General features: G+C 38.5%; 1 protein-coding gene across 1 annotated transcript; it reads right to left on the bottom strand.

Moving 5' to 3' along the window:
* Positions 1-738: 738 nt before the first annotated feature.
* Positions 739-21,652, bottom strand: REDIC1 (regulator of DNA class I crossover intermediates 1). Its single transcript, XM_063309356.1, has 12 exons — positions 21,467-21,652; positions 17,286-17,325; positions 14,583-14,718; positions 13,887-14,019; positions 12,898-12,964; positions 12,353-12,486; positions 10,665-11,189; positions 7,614-7,692; positions 7,188-7,289; positions 4,410-4,467; positions 2,910-2,992; positions 739-2,626 (listed from the first exon to the last, which is right to left on the bottom strand). The coding sequence occupies exons 1-12, from the start codon at positions 21,478-21,480 to the stop codon at positions 2,012-2,014; spliced, it is 1,986 nt and encodes a 661-aa protein (XP_063165426.1). The 5' UTR covers positions 21,481-21,652; the 3' UTR covers positions 739-2,011.
* Positions 21,653-27,193: the final 5,541 nt, after the last annotated feature.

Here is a 27,193-nt window from a genome sequence, read left to right as displayed (position 1 = left end):
CATGACTAAGCCCTCCCTCTGTGGTATGTGCATGAAGTGTTGCTTTACACACCAAAGGGACAGGGCTTTGATCCCTCCCTGCAGATGCCATTGTGAGATGGGGAAGGAAAAGGGTAGAAGGTCAAGCCAAAGAAAGGGAAAGCGTCCAAGAGTACCAGCACCACAGCAACATTTTTATCACATGACTTCTCTCTTTCCTCATTGGTGGAGAAGGTTTTATCCCATTTTTGGATGCCTTGTTGCTAAGGCAGCTAAATGTAACCTAAGATAAAACAAGTTATTGACCAAAACAATACATATATGGGGTTATTATGCTTCTCCCCCTCCCCACTTCCCCTCACTAGCCCACCATCTCTCATTCTCTCTCTCTCTTCAGAAAAGCAGTTCTTGATTATTTGTTTCTTCTAAATTCTGCCTCTGCCAAGAAGCTGCTGGGACTTGTAGCTTCTACAAGTGGGGATTGCAATATGCTGGCTTCGTGCTAGAGAGGAACTCTTAAGAGAGCCACAGTACAGCCAAGTTATACTCTCTGTGCAGGCTGGACTCTTCCTTCAGCAGACAAGCACAGCTAACCTTTCCAATAGGAAATAATTACTTGATGCAGAATTTCCTCTAATACCAGTTTTTATTTCAGCGAGATGCTGGGGCTTTAGAACACAATTTGAAACACACATATCATATCCTTAAGGCACAAGGTCCCCCAGATCAAGAATGGGGCAACAGCCACGGAGCCTACGTTTTTCAACAAATGCTTCAAAGTGGACCAAGGTACTGCACAGTAACTTGTTTAGCCATCTCTTCCTTTAATAAGACTTAATCCCTCTCTCTTTCCTTACCGGATGGGATGATATTGACAAACCGAAGACTCTTCCTTAAGATAAGACAGGAAGCTCCTTTCAACCACAGCTAGTCCAGGCTGACCTACATGGATGTGGCAAAACTGAAGGGAGGAATGGGTTAGGAAGTTCCTTTCTTAACAGAGCAATTGTTTAAAGGAGAAACAGTAAAAATAAAACAAGTCGTCATTTCTGAATTACAGGAAACATAGCTACAAAGAAAATGACAGTAAATCTCAATCTCTTAAACTGGATGATACTCAGCCAAATTTAAAAGCAAGAACAGGTGAATTAAGTCACTGTTTAAAGGAGGGCTGAAATATAACTACCGATCGAATATTCAGGAACATTCTTGAGGCTCCCAATTTCAGATACAGAAATTTATATTCTTCATTTTTAATATAGCTTCTGATAGTATTAAATTTTACATTAAAATGGAAATCTATTGTCTTTGATCCAATTAATTTACAATGAGAAAACTGTTTCTTGACATACGAATAAATAAGAAGATTAAGTCCGTCCTCCTCTCTTTCTTCTTGTATGCTTAATCTTAGAGATTTCCTGAGGTGAACCAGAAAACTATGGTTTAAATACTGCTTAAAATCAAGATAGCAAATGAATTCTGGCTGTGGGTCTTCAGCCATAGCTTTCTGATACAGACAGCACATACAAATGAGGATCTCTTTTTCATCCATCCCTTTCCTTCTGTTGCAAGCTCATCTGAAGAGGACAAAATGCTTGAGCTCGCCAACAAATTCTGGCATGCAGCAACTCATTATGACAGAACTGGGCCACTGTGTGTTAGCTTTAAGAAGGAAAGGAGAAAATGCAAATTTATAAGTATTGTTTTTACAGAGATATTTACATTAAATAATGTGTAAACAAAAATGGGAGGTATAGAAAGATATATTTAGTCAAGGGATGGAGAAAACAGTTATAGAGAAGATAAAAGTTTACTGAACTAGAGTAGCAATATTATATAGATGTTGTTTTAATCACTGTTATTATAATTTCTTAGTTCCCCATTGTTTTGTAACACGTGTGTTTAAGTATCCCTAAATCTGTGTAATGAAATGGAGCTGGAAAATATAGGTGTTGGAAGGAACAAAGTAATTCAAGCCCTCTTCTTGACTGCACTGCCAATAAGTACGTATGTTCAGATACATTTTTTCCTTTTATTTGTTACACTGAGCTAGGCTCACTTTGCCACTGACTATGAAACAATCTGTTTCAGGAGACAAATTCTTAGTAAACAAAGAATTGCTATTTGTAGGCTGAAGTACTGTGCTATCTGATGGAATGTTCTGCCCTCCAGTGGTCTCCACCTTGCTAGCTGAAGTAACAATTTCAGCACTATGGGCAAAGGATAGCTCATTTTTACAGTTGCAGACCTGTATTATGTCACACTGCACAGCTGCATTGGATTTTTCTACTGGCTCAGCACATGTATCTGTCTGAGATGAAACATCATGCTTTCCCTTACAATCCATATCTGACAATTGTAGTCCAGCTGTGTTCAACATATTCATTCTTGGTGTTCCAGCAGATTTCGCCTCCTGGGGCTGAATGTTAGCAGTGTTCCAGGGCCCACTATCAAATTGACACACACGCTCTGATCTTTGATTTTCTGAACCTGAGCATGGATGGTTGGAAGTCCTTGAAAAAGAGCCTTCATATGATGCCTCTTCATTCCATTCCTCTATTTTAGACTGTTGAAATAAATCTGAGTCAGTGTACTCATTTGTCAGCATCCAATGAATCACCATGACTGTCAATGACACATAGAGTCCCTTTTATTGTTCATATGACCCTTTTAAATATATATATAATGAAAATACAAAGAAAGGCAACTGTACTCCAATTCTAGATTCAAAGCACTGCCAATAGTTTTGCCTTCCATTAATCCATTAAGTTAGCTAGTAGTAATGTAAATGATGCTATTAGCTATTCTCCTTTCATGTGCGTGATGCATTTTGAGAAGCCTTTTATGCAATAAAATACTTTGCAGAGGGATTCAGAACCTACAATGTGCAAATACTTGGAGGGTTAACTTCAAGATTGCCTTGTCCTTACCTCGTCAGATGAAGAACTAGTATAACTATCTGCTTGTTTTGGAGAATAAATGGGTGACTGGCTGCTTAGCTGAGAGTCATCATCTGAAGAACAACAACAACAACAAAAATCCTGAGTTTGTATAAAGAAACTCTAAACATCAACAACACTTTTTAATAGATGCAAAATACAGCCCAGCAAGCTATCGTGTTAGATTTTTTTTTAGTTTCTGCAGTGGCATATTGATATTTCTGCTGCTATAGTGCAAAATCATCAGAGACTGTCATAAAGTTTACGTCTTACTAGGAAACCTCAATTGTTCTAGGAGCCATGGGATTGTATTTTAGCCCATCCTTCCTTACTCCTGCCTTTCCCATGCTAATACTGGAGAGGTTTTCGCTCTTCTGTACTTAAGGCATGTAGAAACTTCTCCATGATCACGAACTGTAATTAAGCTTGGTGTTTTGCTCACAGGAAGAATTTCTGCCTACTTTCAACAGCAGGTGAGTGGAGTGCCCTTTGAGAGCTTCCTGCGTGAAGAGGGAAAGGAAGGAACAGGCCGGATGGGGCACTGGCATCTTCAGTGCGTAGATGTTCCTTCTCAGGCAAAATGCTTATTGAGGAGATGCAAGCCCTGCTTTTCTAATGGCGTGCTATAGTGCAGGCTTACTAGAACCTGTACGCATGAACTCTTGTCCTTCTTCAGCCAAAAACAACACCCATGGCTTCTATAGCCCTGAGAAACAGCAACAAACATTGAAAAGGTGTGGCTCCTAATGTATCGTCTCTTCCCGAACTCTCCCAAATGTCTCCAAATCCTGGGGATCCCAATCCCACCTATTTTGGTGATATCCCCGCATCACAGCCTTGTAGGCCTTAGCCCCTGGTAACCAAACATTGCTTGTCTTTGATATAGGAAATTAAAGGCAGCCCAGCATTTTTGTGCAGTACTGATCTGTGGTATAACTGGAATTATATTGTTGAAATGATTGGTCAGCATTTTGCTATACCATAGTTCTAAAAAGGGGATTTGTTGTAGGGATTACAAAATGATAATAATATGTATTTATATGGGTCCTACTTGGCACACTTCTTTGTTAATGTTACACCTAGTCATTACAGGTCAGGGGTGTGCAAGAAAATAAATAGCGTATTTCTGACTTTACTGTCAGTGATGAGCAATACAGTGATGCTGATACAGCAAAACAGTGATGAGCAAAGGGAGGCTGAAAACCTGTCCCTACTTCTGAAAGACCAAGTATGAATATTATGAAATCATGAAATTTTAACAAGGAAATGGTGAAGATATGAAATGGATAATCACTGTGTAATTCCTTAAGATGAGTTAGAAGTACCTTACAGTTCATGTTAGACATTTCCATTCTTGATAAGGGCATTAGGGTCAAAGAATAGAGGGCTTCTGTTTTTCTTCATCATTAAATGTGCAACCATTTAAGACAACTAAGGTGCCTAGATGAAAAGGTAGTTAAGACAATTAATGAATTTCAAATTAAAGCTAACCGTTTTGCCTTCTTTGTTCTGAATGCTGATCAAAGTCACTGGAAACTTCCTTATCCAGCTTTAAAAAATTAAAAAATGACATTAGTATAACTTCACCACAGCGACTTTTCTTTAGATTCTCTTCTAGGTCTTGCCATCATGGTATTAGTAACTTGCTCAAAAAATGTCCTGTTGTTTACAGCATAACATGGAAATAATTCTTTCCTTACATCAAGGAAAGACTGCCAGGAGATGCTCTGTCTCGGCAATGAATTGGTTCCAGTGTACCTTTGATAAATTCTATTGCAAGAGTACATTTTCTGATGTCTTCACTAATAGAATTGCCACACTACACAATTATTCCATTAAGAGAACCCAAGTTTCTTTCCTACTTGGTTTAGGATTAAAGCTTTACTGAAGAAAAGAATGGGTACTTGTTATAGCCTCATATGGTGAGAAAGAAACAGCAACCCTGTCTTTTATGCTTATTGTACAAATGATCTTTCATCATGCAAAGGGCAGATGGTTTGGCATCTGCTACGTAGCTGCTGACTGCTCATATGCTTTGCAAGCAAATCAACTTGAGTTATTTATTTTGTATAACTCAGCTTTTCTCCTCTAGCAAGCTAACAAAATGTTAAAACAAAAGCAGAATATAAAAATTAAGAGTAACTTTTAAAGTAAGCAATGTCATAATTATTAATAGCATCTAACTTTTAAGGAAGAGATACATCTTCGTACATTCTCCAAACACCAAGGGAGTGGAAGCCAAATCTAACTCCTGATGGAGTGCTTTCCATAGCCTGGGAACAACAGAGGCTCTTTCTTCAGTAAGTACAGTACCTTACTACAGCCTCTTTTAGACAGGGGAAAACACATCTCCCCTGTAAGGAGGCAATGATCATCTCCCCTAATCCAGGGCCAGAACCATCCTGGCCTATTTAATGAGCCAAGAGGGGCAAGTTAAACAGATGCATTATGAAGACTAAGGCAATGTAGTTTCTCACACAAATCCAGCAGAGATTGTATAGTCAGGAATTGAGTATCCTAGCAAAAGATCTTCTCCATAAAACTCTATTCCACATTCTGTCAATAACCTTTTAGATTTATTTATTTATTTTTATCCTGCCTTTATTATTTTTTATAAACAACTCAAGGCAGCAAACATAGCTAATACTCCTTCCTTCTCCTGTTTTCCCCACAACAACCCTGTGATGTGGGTTGGGCTGAGAGAGAGTGACTGGCACAAGGTCACCCAGCCGGCTTTCATGCCTAAAGCAAGACTAGAACTCCCAGTCTCCTGGTTTCTAGCCCAGCACCTTCACCACTAAACCAAACTGGCTCTCTTACGACTTTTGTCCAGAGACTCTACCGCTCTGTTGTTTTTGCCTTACCTTATTTGTAGCAGGAAGAATAACAGATCTTTTCAGTATAAATAAATGGATGGATAATTTTATGAATGCATAATATGCTTAGGATACAATCTTCTCCCTTCATTTTTATGGCATGACTGGAGGAACAATACCGATTTGCCTTTCCCCAGTTTTTTTTTTATGTTGGTCTGTCTGTCTCTGATCTTTTCTGTCACTATCACGTTCAGATTGTAAAAGGAACTAGAAAGTCTAAAAACTGATCATGTACTTTGATTCTGCTTAACATTACAAGTTCAGTTCATGTTAATTTAAGAGAAGCTGAATTATATAAACTGTATAAATTACTTCCAACTGAGAATATTTAAATGCAGCTGGCCATTTTTGATGTTTTATTGAAGCTAAACATGCTATGTTCTGCTCACAGAATCTTTTCCATTATCGTCCCACTTACATGTACACAAACTTAACTGAGATTACACTAATGTTATTTTATTGAATCTGGGATCCCCTAGAAGCTGCTGAATTACACTTTCTAGAATGTCTCACCACTGCCCATGGTGAATGGGGCCCTTTTGAAGTTGTGAATGAGCTACATCTGGACAAATAGCCAAATTCCCCATCCCTGCTACAATCTATGAACCAAATTTGGCTAAGCAATCCTTTCCCCCCAGCCTGTAAAGACTGTCCTTTCTGGGGTCTTGTCGTATCAAAGAGCTGGGAGTGCCCATGAAAAGGCCCTTCCCTGGGACTTCACTCACTACTCGTGTTTTCCTAAAGGAAAGGTGAATTATGAGTGAAGCTGGCTTACAGGAGAGCTGCGTGCCAAACACACAATGCACTTACTTACTTATGGTACCTTCATGTCAGTCTTGACTCTTGGTGACTGCCTGGACTAGTCCCTATAATTTTCTCGGCAAGGTCTTTGGAAGTGGTTTGTCACTGCCTCCTTCCTAAGGCTGAGAGAGGGTGAATGGCTCAAGGTCATCTGGATGGCTTTGTTCTAAGGCGGCACTAAGACTCACCGTCTCCTGGTTTCTAGCCCAGTGCCTTAACCATTACATAAAACTGGCTCTCACTATACGAAATGTACCACATGAAACAAGAATAAAAATACACTTTTTTTAAAAATCTCATATTGTGACTAGAGATATTTCTGGAAAATTATTCTTAAAAATATAATGTTCAGATAGATCTGTTTGCTATCTCACCAACAATCATTTTAAGATTTAGGAGTTTGTAGGATATCACCAAACTCTCTGGAACAGCCCACTCCTTCTCATATTGCTCTAGTGGGCTGATCTGTCATGATCCTGCACAAGAGGGCAACCGACAAAACACATTTTATGTCCCTGTCAAATTACAAGCACCAGTGAAAATGTACCAGCTAGGATATAGGCGACTTTGAACAATTTATATAAATTTTTACCGCTTCATGCTCAAAAATCTTCAAGAAATTCATGTTTGGGTCTGCCTGTCCTTCCTTCCTGCTGCAAAATACAGTGAGAAAGAATAAGCCAGAGTTACATCTCTATTCACCAAGTTAAAATGAATATTAACAATGTTCTGATACACTATAGTTTAGGTAAACTTAAGTAAATTATTTAAGGCCAGTGCGGTAATTGTTCTTAGCAAACCCACCTCATTAGCATTCAGTAAGTATCCAACACCTTCTAGAACCATGAAACTCTAATGGTAAGAACCTATTCTAATATGTCAAAAGAATAATTTACGGTATAAAATATAGCACAACAAACACAAGTGTAATTCTGAGATAAATACCGAGGCATTGGCACTCATCTAATACACAAAAATGTATTTGCCTACAATAGTCAAGTCCGTTCTCATTTCTTACACTCAAGGCAGTGCTATCAACTTCCACAATTACTGAAAGAACATTTGGGAAATGTTCCACCGGAAGACCCTCTGTTGTCCTTAATATAAACATGTTAGTCAATATCCTTCAAGTCCCCTGCTTGGGCTCTGTTTGTGACATCTTCAAGGCCAACTGCATAACGACTGCAGAGTCGCCTTGGAAAACTAAATCATTTCGCACTGAGATACAGTTGTCTTGCATAACAGGTGCCAGTAATTAATTGCTATCACAGATAAGTCTCCTCAGCTTTTGCCCTTTTTTATAATAAGCAAGTTGATAAAGGTTGATTGTGGCACTCTTGCTGATCACTTTGACTGCAGCTAGTCAAGCCTAGTCACCTAGTGTCTCCTGGAAACATAAAAAACTGAATTAGAAACCAGAACTGAAGCACTAGAATAGCAAAATGATAAGGCAGTCTAAGAAAAGGGGAGCTGTTAGAAAGCTGATGTGACTCTCAGTCAGTCATTCTCTCTCTATCCAGCTTCTTCCACAAGATTACTGGAAAATAAAATGGAAGGGAAGATTAGCATCTGGTAATGCCCTGTAACCTCTGAAGTGAAGCCAATTTAGTGGCCTGCTAGAACCACTGAAATGGAGCAGAGCTTATAACACAGCTGAGAAGCTGCCACAGAAAAAGAAAATTATCTTAGATACCTTCAATGAGCATGCCAGAGAAACACAGGTTATTGATCTTATACACTCAGTCCTCCCAAGCATAATGAATCACACGCTTAGACAGATTAGGTTAAGATAAGTAAAAGAATTCTTACTGACTTTATTCTTTTTTGCTTCTGTTACACCCATCTTGGTGGAGAAGATGAAGTTCCTTTGTTCTTCTTTTCTTTCTAAATACATAATTTGCCCTAAACTCTCAGCCCTACAGCTGCCAAGAGCTGCGTGGAAGAAAGGGGCAGAATCCTTCATCAAGGCCCGAGCACATGGCCCTGATGAATGGAGAGCAGAGCAGCATGCTTGCTTCTCCCTGGGTAGAAGAAGGGGAAAGAGAGAGAGAGGAAGTGGGAGTGGCAACAAACAGCTTCCTCAGAGTTGCATTGTGGGACAACTCAATTTACATGCTAATTCACATGCTAATGAGGTATGCTGGATTTGCCAGGACTTCCAACATGAAGAAAGGGCATTACCTTAGAAGGAAAAGAAAGAGAACCTGTAAGATCCAGGCCAATCAAAACAATCAGTAGTAGATAGCTTATTCAGCTTATTGATTGTACTTATTTATGCACTCAGCCTTCCTGCCCCAATGTGCTGAATGGCAGGTTGTTGGAGAACAGAATCCCATTATTTTATATTTTTTGTCTATAGAAATGTGTGTATCACCTTCTAATGCTTATGCTGCACCACGCAAGGGCATAGTGTATTCTTGCTGAATGGAGGCTGCAGGGCAGCACTGCAACACTGCAGTTGAGTTATTTTCCTTAGCATACTGACCTGCCCCAGAAGCCTACCTGCTGGCTGATAGATTGTCCTGGACTGGGCTATGTTCTGTTAGATAGATTGCAGGATATTTGTTTATTTAATCTAATTTATATAGCCGACCATCTCACAAAAATGACTCTTGGAATATAATATTCCAAACACCATATCTGCAACTCTTGTTAATAGTAATAAGTAAATGTCCATTCATGTTATCCATGACTATCATAAACTTTTGTTTTCAAGCATGGTACAAAGGTTCATGGGTATCAGAAACTTCCTGAATAAAGTAGATGGGGTTTCTGTATTCTCCACATTTGATTAGGTTAGTGCAATGTTTCTCAACCTTGAGAACTTTAAGATGTGTGGACTTCAACTCCCAGAATTCCCCAGCCAGCATGGTGGAATTCTAGGAGTTGAAGCCCACACATCTTAAAGTTGCCAAGCGTGAGAAACACTGGGTTAGTGGCTGACTAGATTAGGCATGTCATGGAAAGATGGCTTGTGAAAATAAAGACTTGGCTGTAGTAGCTCAGAACTATTTTGAAGTTTGTCCTTGCCTGGAAAAAAAGCAACAATAAACTTGGAAGACAGAAGGTGTGTGTGCATGCGCATTTAGAGATGCTTTCTGGTAATCTGTGATTGATCATGCTCCCCATAACAACAATCTTACAAGAATACTTTCTCACAAAATATGGTGAAAAATCTGCATAGCAGATGGTAAATACTGTAATACCATTTTTATATGAATGAAACTTTTTTAAAAAAACTCACCTATTCTTTAAGTAATTCTGTATAGTTTTTGGTACTTTAGTATATTTCTTTTGGTTTTTAAAACCTCCTGCAAATAAAAAGTCTTAAAAATAAGTTTACACGACAACTTTAAAAAGAAAACATGGGTCATAATTCAGTGGTGCATTTTTCCTCCTTCAGCAATTTCTCCATTAATTTCAGTTACTCATAAGTTCACTGCCCCTCTACTAAAATTAAAAGGGAACCTTCCCCCGTTTCTACAGAAACTTTCATTTTTATGATCAATTATGGATCAAAACATACCTTAGTAACTGAATATAACATGCAACCAATTAATCAGTCAGTCCCTCCGTAACAAGGAGGTTGTGTGTGGTTTTGATTCTGCTTTCAAATCTGCCACAGGTGCACTGATACAGTCAATACATTTTAAAGATAAGATCCTCCAACATCACCTAAAGAAGGATGAGAGCCAAGCCATTCAAGAGATGGTTGGTTCTCAATCCTTAGAGATCTCATGGAACAAGCAGGCTGTTATTTGGGACACAGAGATTCATTTCTCCAGGAGAAGATCCAACCGCAACTGCACCTTCTTTTTTTCCTGGTTAATCAGTGGTTGCCATTACACATTTGGGAAATAATATGCAAAAGACAACACTGCTCCTATTGCTAGTGGTATTATTTGAATGAACTATATTGCAAATAAGTGCAATAAATTACCACATAACCCAGCAAGACATCCCTGCGACGTGCAACTCTTTTCCCACTCACATTAAGTGCCCATATTAACATTTTTAAATGCTAATTAAATCATGCAGTTCCTTAAACATAAAGCCTTCTCATTATTGCTTCTTGCATTGCAGACATTTACCTGTATTTTCAAAGAACATAGTAAGTTGTTGCTGATCAGAAAACTCTGCAGGACTTCTTTTCTGAGTACTGTAATCTTTGAACTGATTCCAAATTGACTTCTGCTTTATTGCATTTAAGCTTTGGTTGTTAGTGGAGCAAATCATCTCTGGAGCTGTGAGGATACTTGTGAGGTCCCTCTCAGTTGCACACCTTTGAAAAGGACTTGTCACCTGATGCATTTCTTCACTACCATACAGGCTGTGTTTACTGAGTATTTCTTCTGCATCACCACAATCTGCAAACAGCTGGTCAGTGTGGCTTTTGTTAGAAAAAGAACAATAAGACTGAGAAGGAGGAAAAGCCAGAAATTCTGGATTCTCTTCTTCAAACAAAGTTGCAGCTGGCTGGAAGTCTGCATTTGGGCTAGTCTTTGCCATGTCATTTACAGTACCAAACAATGGTTCTTCTCTGTTTGCTTGACTGTTTCCAGAATCCTTATCAACAAAGTCATCAGACCCTGGACTTAGGGAGGAAAGGGCAAAATGTGAATTGCTTGTGTGTTACATATACAATGTAGAAGGTTTAAAAGCTTAGTTTTGCTTAACATGAAAGATGGACTTCTTGCTGACATGACATTGTTTCAGGATTTAGAATACTGCAAATAATTATAACACAGATTTTTATTCTTAACAAAACCTGGAAATCTGATTTTTAAAAAAATCATATTGTTCAAACAACTGTGATTAACCAATCCAACCACTGTATGTCACTGTGGCTCCATTAATGCCAAGAAAAGTGGGGTAATAAAAATCACCGGAAATGATGTCAGAACATAAAATACCTAATGAAACATCTGAGAATTTTGAAATGTTCTGATTTGAACAATCACTCACACTATACTTAGTATTTTAAACAAATTAAGTAGAGCCAACTATACTGTATTTAGTGATACAATACATTCATTTCTTTGAATATTGACTAATCAATTGGAAAAAGAACAGCCACACTTGATCATATTTGATAATATTCTCTTTTGTTTATTAACTCTAATATTTTAAAGTTGTGTTTATCCTTTCTGGTAAACTCATCAAAGTGATTTATATAAGTAAGTATAGAATATCACATTTGCCATTGCCCACAGGTTCCAGCTGCCAAATTTGTTCATTCCAGCATTAGTATGGATATTACTTAGCTAGTGCTTAAGCACATTTAGTTTTATATATTTAAGCCCATTTGCAAACACAAATGGAGAGAGCTGGCTTATGGAATCGCCAAGGGTTGGATGCGACTGAATGGATAATTCGATTCGATAACACAATAGCCCAGTGAAACGAACAAGATAGCAGCAGGATAAGCACAATTCTGATTTCCACACCATGCACAGCTACAAATGTCTGTTTTATTTTTATTTTTTGACAGATGAAAAACTTGTCACATTTTTGGAACTGAGGAGAGCTGCAGCAAGACAGCTTGATCTGTTTTCTGCACATAATCTCAAACATCAGCATAAGGTTTCGATGATATCATTATATATATAATAAAATAATAAATAATTAATAAATAAACTCACATTATATCTTTATTAAAAATTCACATGGAAAAATCATTATTTCAGAGCAAGTTTTCCCCCCCCAAAGATAATAAAACATTTAAAAGTACTGTAATACAATCTATTTATAATCTACCTATTCAACTGCTGGAAATACAGGCCAACTGGTGCATCTGAATCTGGGGCCCTGAATTCTTCTGGCCTGTGTGCTGCTGTAGAAAGCCAGAGGTCTTCATCTTTACTATTTACTGGCAGAGAAGATCCTAAATCCTGTCAATACATTAGAGAAAGGCTTCATGACAGATTAGGCAAGTTCTGGGAAATTTATTCACTTTATAAACCTAACTTTAGTGATATGAATACACCAGTAGAACTGGTGAACAGTTTATTTTTTACTTCATGGAATTGTCTAATACTACAGTATGCATTTATTTGCTCCATGATGCCTGTATTTATTTTTTTTCTTTTATTATACTGATGGATTTATATATCATTTTAGTATTATTTTGAGAAGGGTGATTGAAAAGAGCTACACAATGAAGTCAAGGCTTATGATACAATCTTGTATTCTACAAGCTCACATTAGAATTGCTCTAAAAATCATGCCATAAGTGCAAACTGTTGTGTTACATTTGAAACAGAGCCAGAAATGATAAATCTAATTTAATGAAAAGAGCTTACTTCAGAATGAGCACTGGCTTTTTCAAAGAGGTATTTTCTTCTATTATCCAAGATTTCTTTTTGTATCCTATGAAGAAAACAATTTAAAAAGCAAAAAACTAATTGGTATATTTTAAAACAATATATGATTCATGCATTTTCAGGTAGAGGCAAATTTATTTTGAAACAAATTTAAAGAAATTACAGCTATAGGATAATCCTATGCAGTTCTACCTAGATTTAAGTCCTGTTGCCTCCAATTCTAAATAAATGTGCATAGAATTCTACTAATAGTTAACAAATCTGATGCTGCATTAAATCTGATACAACAATAGGGAGAGTCTTGGGATAACTTCAAGACTAACAATCATGTTGTGGCTCAAATCCTATTTTGTGAGTGGGTCACCTATATACATTGCCTGAATATAGAAAGGAAATAACATTTAATGAGTGAAACAAAAAGCTTATCAGTGCAAAAGTGAGCAAGTTATCCTTTTATTATATTATACAGGTGACCTAAATCTGGGATGGTTGAGGAAGATAACCAATAAATTACACACAACTATTTAGTTAAGAAGGCAGAATTATTTGTTTATAAATTTCCATAAAGAGAAATGAGGTTGAAATTCTGAGGTAGCAAGCAAGTTTTTATTTAAGAGTCAACAGCAACTTAATGGCATGTAAACATCATCATCATCAGCATCATGAGTTTAGGAACATGGAAACGTTGGAGAGTTTAATGAAAAGTATATCTCATGGATATTAATTGCCCTAAGATATCATTACATTTCATCACTTTTTTATATATTCACATCAATTTTAATGTAAGGTGATGCCTGCAAAAAAAAAAAAAATGATCCAGAAATCACAGGCTAAGTAGTATTTTAAGCATTTGACTGGCAAATAGTCCAATGACAGTTATCTGAAAAAAAATGCATTTGAAAATGCATCACATGAAAGAAATAATAGAAAGCATTTTACTAAAATGTGAAAAGATAGTTGATATGTACCTGTGCTGGATGTTATCTAGGAACAGCTTAGTTGGTCTGCATTCTGGTGATTTGGGAAATTCTACATTTTGCTTTCTCAAAGGAATTTGAATTTCTCTGTTAATATCTACATGAATTGGCTTTCGAATATTGTCTGTAATTAAAATGAAGATTCACAGGATTACAGTGGGTTAAACAGGAACACACTATATATTTATATATATTAATAAGGACACAGAACCAAAAGTATTAGTTTCTCACTGGGCCAGGGCTGTGTTTCAGATTCAGTTCCAAAAAGGTACTTTGGGGTGCATGGAAATGCAAATGTAGCACCTGTCCCCAAAGCAGCCATGTCTTTTCCTGCCCAATGTATTTGCCATGAGATTCTTAAAAAACAAAACAAAATGCAGCTACTTTACGCATTGCAGACAGGTGTTTTGTTCATGATCCTGTGAATTCCACAGCACCTTATTAGAACTGAATCCAAAGTACTGTACAGCTCTAATTCCCACTGGCAATTGGCAAGCATAATACTATGGGTTATAGCTTTTTGTGTGAATCTATTTCTACTTCTAATTAGTAAACTTGCAGTTTAGATGAAAAATATGATTAAAATTTGATACAATGAATATTGAGGCTACAGGAGAGCTAGGACTTGGCAATGTGTCTTGTTTTTGAAAGCTAAACTGTGTTAATGAAATGCATTATTAAACTTACCAGTATTTTCTTTCTTTGTAGAGATCTGATTAACAACATAGAGATTGAGAAGGTCTAAACTGACAGCTGAGCTTTTAAAAGGAGATACTCCCAATAGCTTCATCTTTGACTTAAGTTTTTCCTTTTCAAAAAAATCCTGTTAAGTTGAGGGGGGGAAGAAGTTCTAATACAAATGTTCATATAGGACATAATTATATTTTAACCAAGAACATTACCTCAGTACATTAACAAAGAGTTTCAAAATATATACAGCCTTTGTAGCAAATATATTGATTTGATTGATTGGTATTCCACTTTTCCTCCAGGAAAGTAACATGGAAATCTCCCTCACAACAGCAACCTTCTGTGGTGGCTGGGCTGGGAGAGACATGACTGGCCCAAAGTCACCTAGTGGTCTCGTATGGACTGAGGGTGGACTCAAACCAGGGTGTCCCCAGACCTAGTTAAAAATTTGCACAACAATACAGAGTTTTCTGGGAACTCTTCTCTGCCTTTCTTCTTTCAGTAGCATAGTGGTAAGCAACGTCCAACCTCCAAATGTCCTTTTTAAGATCCTTGGTGCCCCCTCGCATTATGACTCCTGCAAACTGATGGCACTCAGTTTGCCATTCACTGTAAATGAAAAAAACTGAAGAAAACTATGGCAAAAACCCTAAAATAGGTACCTTATAATTAAAAAGCAAAATAAAATACTCAAAAAATTAGTTTAGTCCATGTGTGTAATATACCACCCCTACTTTAGAGCTCCCAGCCTTCCTGAAATGTTAAATTCAACACTTGGCCAGCCTATATCTGTTTCCACCAAGTACCATTTTTTGCCTGATCACATTGTCTTTGCCTTCTGTAACAGATGCAAATGTTTGCATTAGCATAACTACTTCTTAAAGCTATAGATCTCAATTTAATATATAGACCACGTGGTATCAATGTATTACTTTAAGTAAAGCATATTAATACAGGGCAAAAATATTTATATGTCTAATTTTAAATCACATTAATTAATTTATTACAAGGAAGAAAAAATCCTCACTATATAAAAATATGCAATATATTTGCAATATAAAATATGAATGCAGACTTAAATCTAAAAATTGCTGTTTTAAAGAGCACTTAAACTTCGCTTTATATCTTGAGTGAGGTTTGACAACAACACAGAGGCTTAAGCCTACAGGGTAAATGTAGAGTTCTTTTTAGTTTGTGGAATTAGATACTGTTTTTAACCGATGAAAATATTCACAGTGAACAATAGAATTAGGAGATCAATTTTTACAACTATGGCTGCATTGTTATGTCCCTGGCACAGCATCTCAGGAAGAGGAAGAGGAAGAGGAAGGGGAGGAGGGGGAGGAGGGGGAAGAAGAAGAGGAGGAGGAAGAAGAGGAAGAAGCAGCAGCAGCTCAGGAGGAGGAGGAGAGGAGGAAGAAGAAGCTCAGATTCCCTTTTCCAAAATCAAAGATAAAATTTTGACTTCAGAGGTAAGTCCAGTATTGGGCCTCCTTCCCTGTCTCTTTCTCCAGCAGCAAGCTACAAGCAGGGACAGGACTGAATTGAAGGGTCTTCCCTATGCCCTGCCATAGTAGAGAACCTAGTGGAAATGATAAAACATCTCAACCCTGGTTTTGTTTTTTAACATAAGAATCTAAAGCTCATTCTGGAGCTGAATTTTTATTTCTTGTTTTTATTCCTTAGTCATTTCTGCCACCTTGTGTTTGAAACTATGCCTATAAACGCACCAGAATCTTCTTCAAAAAGGAGAAAATTGTAATTCTCATACTTTTAGCAAATGTGTTTTCCTTTCATTCTCCTCTTCTTGCATCTTTAAATCCACAAATTATTTTTGCTATCGCAGGCTCTCCTCCTATCTGGTCTCCATCTTGACTGATATCAATTTATTCAGCGGAAATATAGACAACACCTTTCTATTGGTATTTAATATAAAATACATATAAACAATTTAAAATGTATCTCCAATTATACTATTTTTATTCTTCTCTTACATGCACTGCCTGTGAGCTCCTGATCTGGAGATTGATCAGTCTTGTTTAGTCTCAGGTACTCCTGACTTTCTACTAACGCCCAGTTTGAATGTTTTTTTAACAGCAAAGCAACAGTCTAAAAAGAACAATATACGCTTTTTGGAAAGCAACAATTTTTGCTTCTGGAGCTGTACATCTGTGGCCATTTCTCCACTACTGACATATAGCACATTACAGAGTCAATCAGCCATCACTGAAGCAATATAAAGTCTGTCTCATAATTATTATGTCAGATGGAAATCTGTAGAAGAAGCTGTATCTCACTAGAGGGAAAATAGTTTATGAGTTTCAGTTGACAGCAGACAGGAGACAGAAAAGGTGATGTGATAATTTTGGCCATTTATTTCTTGTGTATCACCTCCTGCTTTCTCTAGTCATACGAATCTTATAAATAGGGTCATTTATAACAAATATACAAATAGCAAAGTATTCTAAGTCTACTTAGAAAAAATAGCAGGAGGTATGAGAATGAATGATTCTAAAATAGCATTCAGCATATCTGAAAACAGCTACCATGTACAGTATCTCCATCTTTATGGATCATGCAAAGTTTTGCAGTTATTTCATAAGGTTCTAATTCTAAAACTACTGTGACGATGACGATGACGATGATGATGACGATTTCTGGCTAGCTCAAATATATATTTAGAGCATAATCATAACTTACCTTCTGTTTTCTTCTCTCTTTGGTAAGCATGATTCTTCTACTAGAAGTTGGAAGACAGAAAAGAAAAAGCATGTTTTTATAATAGTTTATAAAATTAATGAATGTTATATTGAAGCCAGACTTATTCCGCCACTAAATCAGAAGAGATTATTAATGGTGTGCCATTTCCTTGATTAAATTTCTTGCCCACTTAATTCAAAATTCCGAAGACATTAAATTAGTGGGGTGGAGGGGAAGGTGAAGCAAGACTTTGAATAATATTGTTAAAAGGTTTTGGAACTGTTCTGTTTACAGCATCATTTTTCAGGCCTTTCCTGCCATTATTGTGGTTACTGTTACTATTACATTTTTATCCCATCTTTCTTTCTTATTCTTTCTCTCTCCCTATGGGTCAACTCTATAAGTTAACTCAAGGCAGCAAACATACTTGATACTCCTCCAGTTTTCCCCAAAACAAAAAACCTTTGTGAGGCGGGTTGGGCTGAGAGAGAGTGACTGGCCCAAGGTCACCCAGCCGGCTTTCATGCCTAAGGCAGGAATAGAACTCTCATACCATGGGCTGAGAGAGAGTGACTGGCCCAAGGTCATCCAGCTGGCTTTCATGCCTAAGGCGGGACTAGAACTCTCATAATATGCCTGATTGGTTCTTGGGCTGAGAGAGAGTGACTGGCCCAAGGTCACCCAGCCGGCTTTCATGCCTAAGGCAGGCCTAGAACTCAGTCTCCTGTGAGGCTAGCAGTTAACTATTACACTAAACTGGCTACCTATTACTATTAAATTATACTATCATCGCAAATTATCACAATTATCATAATTTACTCTTTCAATTATAATAATCCAGTATAATATATCCCAATTTATTATGATTTATTATACCAATCAGCATAATGTCCCACCACATTATCATAATATATTACTGCAATCAGCATAATTTATTATGATGTATGACCCATTATCATAAATATCACACTTATCAAAATTTACCCTAATGTGTTATCACAATTAACATAACATACCCAAATATTTGCATAATTTATGATGATGCACGCTGATCTACTATTGTGATTAATATAATGTTATAATATACCCTAATTTATTATTATCTCAATTAACATAAAGTGCAACTATATTATCATGATTTATTGTTTCAATTAGCATAATGTATTATGGTTTATGATTATTGTGGTTATCATAATATATTATAATGTACCATAATGTATTATTATTTATTGTTGCAAGTAGCATAATGCTTTGCTGCATTAACATAATTTGTTTTGGGGATTAGCATAATATATTATGATGTATGGTTATTTGTTGATTATCATAATCTATTATAATGTATCATATTTTATTATAGTATGCATTACAATACATTATTTTAGTATATACTATACTCTTTTTAAAATCATTTTATACCTCTGAGGCAAAGTTTCAACTGTTTTGTTGTTTAAAGTTACTATTAAAAAAAGGAGAAAGAAGAACTACTAAAAACGTTACTGTATAGGTTTCTAACATTATAGATTTCAGTTTCTAAGTTCCCCATTGTGATACTGAGAGATGCTGGGTTGTTTTCTGGGAACAGGGGTGTTTTAGAAAAATGAGTCTCAGCACCAAGGATAATCTGTCAGCAGTGGGATATGAGGCAGAGATGAATATCCACCTAAAATGGACAATAAAGGAGGCCATGAGCTGTTGATCTGATGGCCTCAGAACCACTTGGACATAATATCTGTCACATTGGGAATTTTCTTGAATTTCTCTTCCGTGACTGATACAGAGTGACTGATCTAGAGAGGGCATTACACCCCATCCATAGCCTTCTGAATGTAGGAACCCTCGCACCATTTAGCTGTGTCCGTTTAAATTTTATGAAAAGGCTGTTTGGAAGTAGGTCTTTGGGGAGAGGCTTTTTTTCCCAGCTGGGGTTCAAAGTATCAGCTAGAATTATTACAGTAAGCCCTCAGTTTTATCAACCACAGCTTGGGAGACCTTGGAACAACTGACAAGATCTGAATTCAGTACAGAGAAATCATAGCCCTGAGTTTTTCCTCTGTGTGAGCCATGTTCCCTCACTCCAGTGTTTTTAAATATTTCTGGGGTCCACTTCTATCGTGAACCTGGGTATAAAATGCCCTGCAGAAGAGTACGATGAATGTCAGTAAAATGGAGGAGTTCATCCAGTCCTAACAGAGCTCCCTTAAAAAGAATAATCATCATCCTGTATGACAGACAGAAATTCGAAAGGGGAGAATCTGCCGCTGCATGATCAACTTGTAGCCTTTCATCTCCAAAATTGGATAAAGGATATCATATCCTCATGCCTCCCCTCAAACAAGTGTGGGAAGTTTCATGCAATAAAACCTGAACTTGTGGGTTTAAAAAAAAGAGAGAGAATCCAAAGGAAATTGCCTATTTCCTTCCTCCTCCTGTCACCACTTTGGAGGCCCTGCAGTATAATACTTAGTAGAAGAAACCATTTCTTTTGCACTGATATTTCTACAACTCAGCCAGGAAGGAGGGCGTCAACCTTAAAGCCAGCTCCCGCTTCAACAAAACCTTTCCTCGGCAGCCTTCGTGATTACCCAATTGTGCAATTGTGAGGCCTGCTTTGCGTCACTCACCGGGAACCGCCAACCCAGTTCATTTTCCTTTGGCCGCCCCTTACAGGTAGGCCACCCCAGACAACCACTGGCCTGAAACTCAGGCCAAACCCCAAAGGCCACTGAGGGGAAATATCGCCCTACGGAGGCCCTCCAAGTCCACCAGGAGTCGCCGGGCTGCTGAAGGAAAGACTCCCCGGTGGGTCTCGACCACTTCCTGAGCCCCAGGGCCTCAATGGAAATCTCAGGAGTGGGGGAAAAAAATAGAGGCAATGAAATGAGTAATAAAATTGGTAGTGGTGGTGGGGAACCAAGGATTGGGGAAGAAGCCTGCAAGTAGCACTCCAAAAACAAGACATGACCCAAATTTTCTGATTCCCTTTTTAATATTTGCAAGAAAAGTCATTGCAAGAAAAGTCTTCTCTCCCCCCACCCCCCGCTGCAGCTCCTTATCTGCACAGCCCAGAATTCAACCTTGGAGGGGAGGGACTTAATTCAAATCCCGGTTAATGCACATCCCTGCTTTTGGAGTGCAGTCGGGAGGCTGAGCCCCCAGCGCCGCAGAGAAAATCCAGGATCCCCTAAGGTTGTTTTCCCTGATGTAAAACCTGGGTGGATTCCTCTAGGGGAAATGGAGATCTACCTTGGGGGCTTGCAAGTGGGTGTGATTTATTCTCAGCCATCCATAGGGACCATTAAGAAGGAGGTGCTCTTGGGTCTTAGGGAGAATATATTTTTATTTATTTATTTATTAAATTTATATAGCCACCTATCTTATGTATGTGACTCTGGGCAGTATACAATAAAAAAATCAAGCAAACAATTATAAAACAAAAATATAATTATATATTTTATTTTATTTATTTTATTTTTTATTTATTTATCTAATTTATCCCCGCCCATCTCCTCCCGTCAGAGGACTCTGGGCAGTTTACAACAATCAATTAAAACCATCACAATAATACAAAAAGTAATATACAGTAAAAAATAATATAAATATAAATAAAAAATAAAGAATAAAAAATCTCTTAATATATATGAGAGCCAGTATGGTCTAGTGGTTAAGGTGCTGGGCTAGAAACCAGGTGTCTGAGAATTCTAGTCCCACCTTAGGCATGAAAGCCAGCTGGTGACCTTGGGCCAGTCCCTCTCTCTCAGCCCAAGAACCAATCAGGCGTATTATGAGAGTTCTAGTCCCGCCTTAGGCATGAAAGCCAGCTGGGTGACCTTGGGCCAGTCACTCTCTCTCAGCCCAACCCACATCACAGGGTTGTTGTTGTTCTGAGGAAAATAGGAGGAGGAAGGAGTATGAGGTATGTTCACCACCTTGAGTTGTTTATAAAAATAATAAAGGCAGGATATAAAATAAACAAACAAATAAATAAATAATCCAACAATTAAAAATTTAAAACAGTTTAAAACACAGATATAAATAATTAAAACCATGGGAGAATGGACCAGCATCCTACACGTTGTAGCTACCTCACAGGCTCCTTATTTCCCTGGGAACCCCAAGTCTGTTGAAAAAAACCAGGTTTTGAGAGATTTCCTAAATGCTAATAGGATCGGGGCTAATCTTACCTCGGGGGAATCATATACAGTTGTCAAGGACCCTTCCTGGACTGGGCCAGGCCGATTGGTGTCTCGCGAGTGAACGTCACTTGCTGGATGGATTTCATTATCTCTGGAGTCTTCATTTAAAAACACACACTTGGGGAAGCCAAATGAATGCATTGCAAACAGAGCAAGTCAGCATGCACATTGCTAAACTTCTCCCTTCCCTGCAAAGGTCCCACTTGCATCGGGCTATTCAAAGGGATGGGTAAGATAGGGATAAAAACTCATGCATCTGCACTGTGTTATTGGATTTTTTATTTATCTACAGTACTTCGCTGATGCACTCTCCTCTCTTGCCTCCAGGAGCTTAGACTGGCCTGTGAAAAATGTAATGTTCCGTTCCTATTTATCCTCGTGACTCTTCCCAAACTAATTACCCTTACCAGCTTTCATTCTAAGTTTTAAAATCTTTTCTTTAAATGCTGCTTCTTTCCAGAGTTTAATTTTTAAACAGGATGCAGCTAAAGGTCTTGCTTGCCTTGCATCAATCTCTCTTGTTTTAGATGCCCATTAGTTGTAATTCTATTCCAAATACAGAAGGGGATATTGATTATTCAATGGAACAGGAAAGACAACCAAGAGAGCATGTTTAGATGGCTGATTTCATAAACAGATGGAATAAGGAGGGTTTTACCTTTTATATAATTTAAATCAATACTGACAGAAACGGAAATGCAGATTGAAAGCTACAAAAATATGAGACAGGATCATAAATAGGATCAGCAATGTATTTCTTTATGCATTTATTTTGTACATTAGTATACTGCCCATTCCTGAATGGCTTTGGGTAGATAAAAAATTACAGTATATATATATATATGTGTGTGTGTGTGTGTATATATAATTAAAAACCTCCTTCTTCAGCAGCATTCAAAACTCAAAGTCCTAGATTTAAAAAAGAGAAACACTTCTAAAGTCTAATGTCACAGCCTATGTGTGAGACCAGGCCTGTTGGGAAGAATTTATTCTTCAATCAATATTTATTAGCCAAGTTCTTGAGCCTGTATAATATCTTTTATTTATATGTATGTGGGCATGCATGTGCAGCTTTCAGTCAGTCTTGACTCTTTGAGTCAGTCTTACCTCAATCCTGGTGATTGCCTGGATAAATCCCTGGAGTTTCCTTAGCAATGTCTTCAAATGTGGTTTGCCATTGCCTCCTTCCTAGGGCTGAGGGAGAGTGACTGGCCCAAAGTCACCCAGCTGGCTTTGTGCCTAAGGCAAGACTAAAACAGTCCCCAGGTTTCTAACCCAGTTCCTTTAACCATTGCACCAAACTGGCTCTCATTGTATCTGTAGTGTAGCATCTTTTTATATTTTAATGCAGAGATAAAGTAGTTTAATATATGCTATTTAGAATACTTCAAGGTTGCATTTCCAGCTGGTCATTCTGCTGTGTCTAAGATGCTGTCTGATTTGATACTGATCTGGTATGAGATTTCAGAATCTCAAGTTATATATCTGAAGAAGAGATATATAACTATCTAAATGAATAAACAGAACAGACAATTATTGCATGGCATTTCTGCCTCATCAGGCATTCTTTGGTTTTAAAACTTCTAACTTAGAGCTTTCTAATTCATGCCCTGGTTTTCCGTTCCACTTGGCTTCCAATGGTCCTCTTGCTATTGAAAGGGCATTGCCTTAAAAACTCTAACAAAAACTACAATTACCTGCTCTATATTCTTACCAGCCAGAAGTAAATCCATATTCTGGAAAATAGATCTTTCATTCCAAACTATATGATTTGCTTAAAAAAAGTCACAATTAAGAGAACCAAACTATCCATATGCAACCAAACTATAATGAAAAACTCTCTTACTGTTGATAATCTGGTTTCTTAAAGAATTTTTTTTTTCATGTCAAAGCTGAGTCAAAATGAGCTGACCTCAAAATTAAATGGAGCCATTGTTGTACTACATACATTATTACTCAGCATTTATATATATTTACTGCAAGAAATAAAAAGCATGCTTCTCATCCCTCAACATTTCTCTGTTTCTGAGTCCTGAGCTGGATAATCCCTCGTAACTTCTGAATATAAGGCTCCTAATCTCTGGCCAGAAATAAGCAGCTCAGGAGATCAGAAACCCCTTTTCTGATCCGCAAGAGGGAAATTCTTATGAAAGAAGAGAGGTGAAGATTGGGAGGTGGAAGAGATGGTACTGGCGGCGCTGACAGGCTTATCAACCTAAGCAGAAGTGTCCCAGGATCAAAAAGGATCTCGTGTGTTGCCAACCAAAAGGCAAATATGATTCATCAGGGAACACAGGGCCATGTGGTGTATCCTGGCTAATCTCAGGCTCTTTTTCCTTCCCATCAGGAAACGGATGTATGAAAGACCAAGGAAAAAAGTGTGTTTGCAGGGAGAATGGAGTAAATATGATACATTAAACTGCATCATGTATTATTGCCATAGAACATGGCAGCAGCAGCATCCTTGGATGCCAGTTTCATGGTGTTTGAGGATCTTGAGCCAAGCGGAGAGACAGCCTGAAATCTGATTTCTTATCACTGTCTTTATCTGTATTGTGAAAAATGAAGTACTACTGTGTCGGCAGTCCCAGCCTCTTTCCTTAATAATAGTTGAATATGCTTTCTTGCTACAGCATATTATTTCAGTCTAAATAATAAATTTACATTTTATTTGTTTGATTTAATTCCCACACTTTCATTGAAGCTAAAGGCAGTGTAGATGGCATTCCCTACTCCTCCAACTTTTTATTACAATAACCCTGCAAAGTAGATTGGGGGAAAAGAGAATGACTGGCCTAAGGTCACCCTATAGTTGAGTGTGTCTTTGAGCCTAGACTTCCCCTGTCCAGTTCCCTATCACCAAACTTCCCCTGTCCAGTTCCCTATCACCATACTCCTTTGTTCTGATTGGCATTTCCTGACCAGGTACTTAATATTTTATTTATTTAGCAAATTTATTTATTTAGCAAATTTATATAGCGGCCCATCTCACAGGACCTGACTCTGGGGAGCGTACAACCACCTACGGCCTACTAAGGATACTCAGGATTTCATTTCAGACTGTACATTTCATTTTGTGGTACATGCTTCTCTGTCTCACTTTCTTTTTAAGTGGTGGGGAGGGCCAAAAGGTCCATAGACAATTATTACCTCTGAGGAAGTGGATAGTGTGCTTGCTGGGGTGTCCTTGACTACTTGAAGGCCGGACCCTTGCCCTTCGTGGCTCCTTCGGGTGGCTGGAGGGGAGTTAGTACCCTGCATCTGAGAGGTTATAATGCTGCATTGCAGGAGGGGACAATGCTGGCAGCCTTGAAAAGCTTCATAGGCTCTCTCTGGATCCAGAGGTGTTAGACAACTATCGCCCAGTCTCCAAGCTTCATTTTTAGTGAAGGTTATTGAAATGGCAGTCCAGGGTCAACTACAGAGGAAACAGATTATCTGAATCCGTGTCAGTCTGAGTTTAGGCTCAGGCGTGCAACTTCTGGACTCATAGCTCCTCTAGAGAAGTAGATGAATGCCATAGGCAGGACAGCCTTTGCCCAGTTTGGGCTGATGAGTCAGTTGTGACCTTTCCTGAGACAAGAGGAGCTAGTGATGGTGACTCATGTTCTCCTCACCACACATCTAGACAACTACATGAGACTACCCTTAAAAACCATCTGGAAACTCCAGCTGGTACAGAATGCAGTGGCCTGGATGCTCCTCACCAGCAGTTATCACTGTGAGCTCTGCGCTGGTTACCTATCAGTTTCCAGGTGCAATTTAAAGTTCTGGTATTAAGCTATAAAACCCTAACCCTACAGGATTGCATCTCCCTATGAAGTTGGCCCAACCATTATGATCATGCTGGGAGAGCAGCTGATTGTTTCCCACTTCTGAGAAGTCAAGGGGGCCAAAGTCTGGAAGCACTATTTCTTAGTGGCAGCACTGGCCCTTTGTAATGGCCTCCTATTTGAGGTTAGATCTATCCCTACTGAGGCCACCTTCTGGAAGATGTTGAAGACTGAACTGTTCTGGAAAACATTTGGATCATGGCCCCTCTCTGTTTGGCATTATATATTTTATGGTTTTTAGTCTTTTAGTCTTTTTGTATTTCTGCATTTTTGCTTTATTGTATTTATAAGCCACTAAGAATCTATTGGGTTGAGGCAGGTAAAACTCTGATGAATAAATAAGTAAAATACACATGGCTAAATATGCTTGCCTATTAATATAAATCAGAAGAAAAATAATAGGACCATACTTGTATTAAGAATAACCAGATGCAATAATCTAGGGAGCCAACTTTTTGAGATATAAAGAATGGCACTTTTTGTGGGTTGTTGTTGGCTGGCTAGAATGTCATAAAATGGTAGGTTTACAAAAGGAGACCATTAAGCTTTGGCCTGTATTCTTATTAGCCCATAAACAAGAATAGATATTTATATGTGTGCATATTAATGAAAGGCTCTATGCAGAACCACATTTTTTTCTGATGCTAATTACCATACTGGGGTACTGTTAAACACTTGAGCCTTCCTTGAAGCCTTTAATGCAAGACAGAGGTTCTATGTATGTAAACGCTGTGCTGTGTTAATGTCACAAAGAATCACTTTGTCCCATTCCTGACTTCGTATTACCAGAGAGTCGAAAAAATCTTGATTTTTGTAATGTTTCTACCAGGCCCGACTTCTTTGCCTTTAGACAAGCCAAAAGTATTTAGTACTACGTTTTACCACAAGGGAATATGTTAGGAATAGCTGCATCTGACCAATTTCTTCTCATTGTGAGGTTGATTGTGGTGGATTAAGAGTGAAGAGATCCATGTTCAAATCTCCCCTCACTGATGGAAATTCACTGGGTGACTTGCAGATGGTGTTTAATGATGGTTATACTGTTTTAATTGTCACTGTGGTTGTACGCTGCCCAGAGTCAGGTCCTGCGAGATGGGCCGCTATATAAATTTGCTAAATAAATAAAATATTAAGTACCTGGTCAGGAAATGCCAATCAGAACAAAGGAGTATGGTGAGAAGAAAAAACAACAGAAAACGAGCTCTAGAACTGAGGAGCCACCACTAAGATGGCCTTGTACTCATGACTCTAATCTTTTAAACCTTCAGACAGATGAGTGATCTAAGCCACCTATGCGCAGGCTTTGACCCAGGATCAACCTGCAATGGATTACAAAGATCTTTCCCTGCCAAGCACCCACCCTGTCATTGCTGCTGCTGTCACAGTATTACTCTGCAACCAGCAGCAAAGCTGAACGGGCAGATCAGCTCTTCCTGAGCCCAGCTATAAACCAGTGTTTCCCAACCTTGGCAACTTTAAGATACATGGACTTCAACTCCCAGAATTCCCCAGCCAGCCATACTGGCTGGGGAATTCTGGGAGTTGAAGTCCACGCATCTTAAAGTTGCCAAGGTTGGGAAACACTGCTGTAAACCAACCAGGCAGGCTATTTCACCGGGGTCCGTCGGGAAGGGGCCACCTGCCTGGAACAGTCTGCAGGTGGAAGTCCCCGCAGAAGAGGCAGCCCGGATCTCCGCACCCGCGGCCCCCAGCGACAGAGCGCACGCGTAGCATCCCCCAAGCGACAGCCACTCTTACCGTGGACAGGCCCAACCCGCGGCTCCGCTCTCCAGCCGCGTTTCTGCTCGTGGGGACGTGGAGGAGCCGGAGGCAAGCGGCCTTGCCGGTCCAGCCGCGGCCAATGAGCGGCGGCGGGGACGGG

The sequence above is a fragment of the Candoia aspera genome, chromosome 7 (assembly GCF_035149785.1).
Source record: "Candoia aspera isolate rCanAsp1 chromosome 7, rCanAsp1.hap2, whole genome shotgun sequence".
NCBI lineage: Eukaryota > Metazoa > Chordata > Lepidosauria > Squamata > Boidae > Candoia > Candoia aspera.
This window is presented reverse-complemented; position numbering and strand designations above follow the sequence as displayed.

What these genes read in the sequence shown, in the direction of transcription:
- REDIC1 (XM_063309356.1), bottom strand. An exon ending in AAGAGAGAAGAAAACAGAAG is followed by an intron (nt 14,719 to 17,285) that starts GTAAGTTATGAT and finishes TCAACTTAACAG; the next exon opens with GATTTTTTTGAAAAGGAAAA. An exon ending in AGAACAAAGAAGGCAAAACG is followed by an intron (nt 2,993 to 4,409) that starts GTTAGCTTTAAT and finishes GTTGTTCTTCAG; the next exon opens with ATGATGACTCTCAGCTAAGC.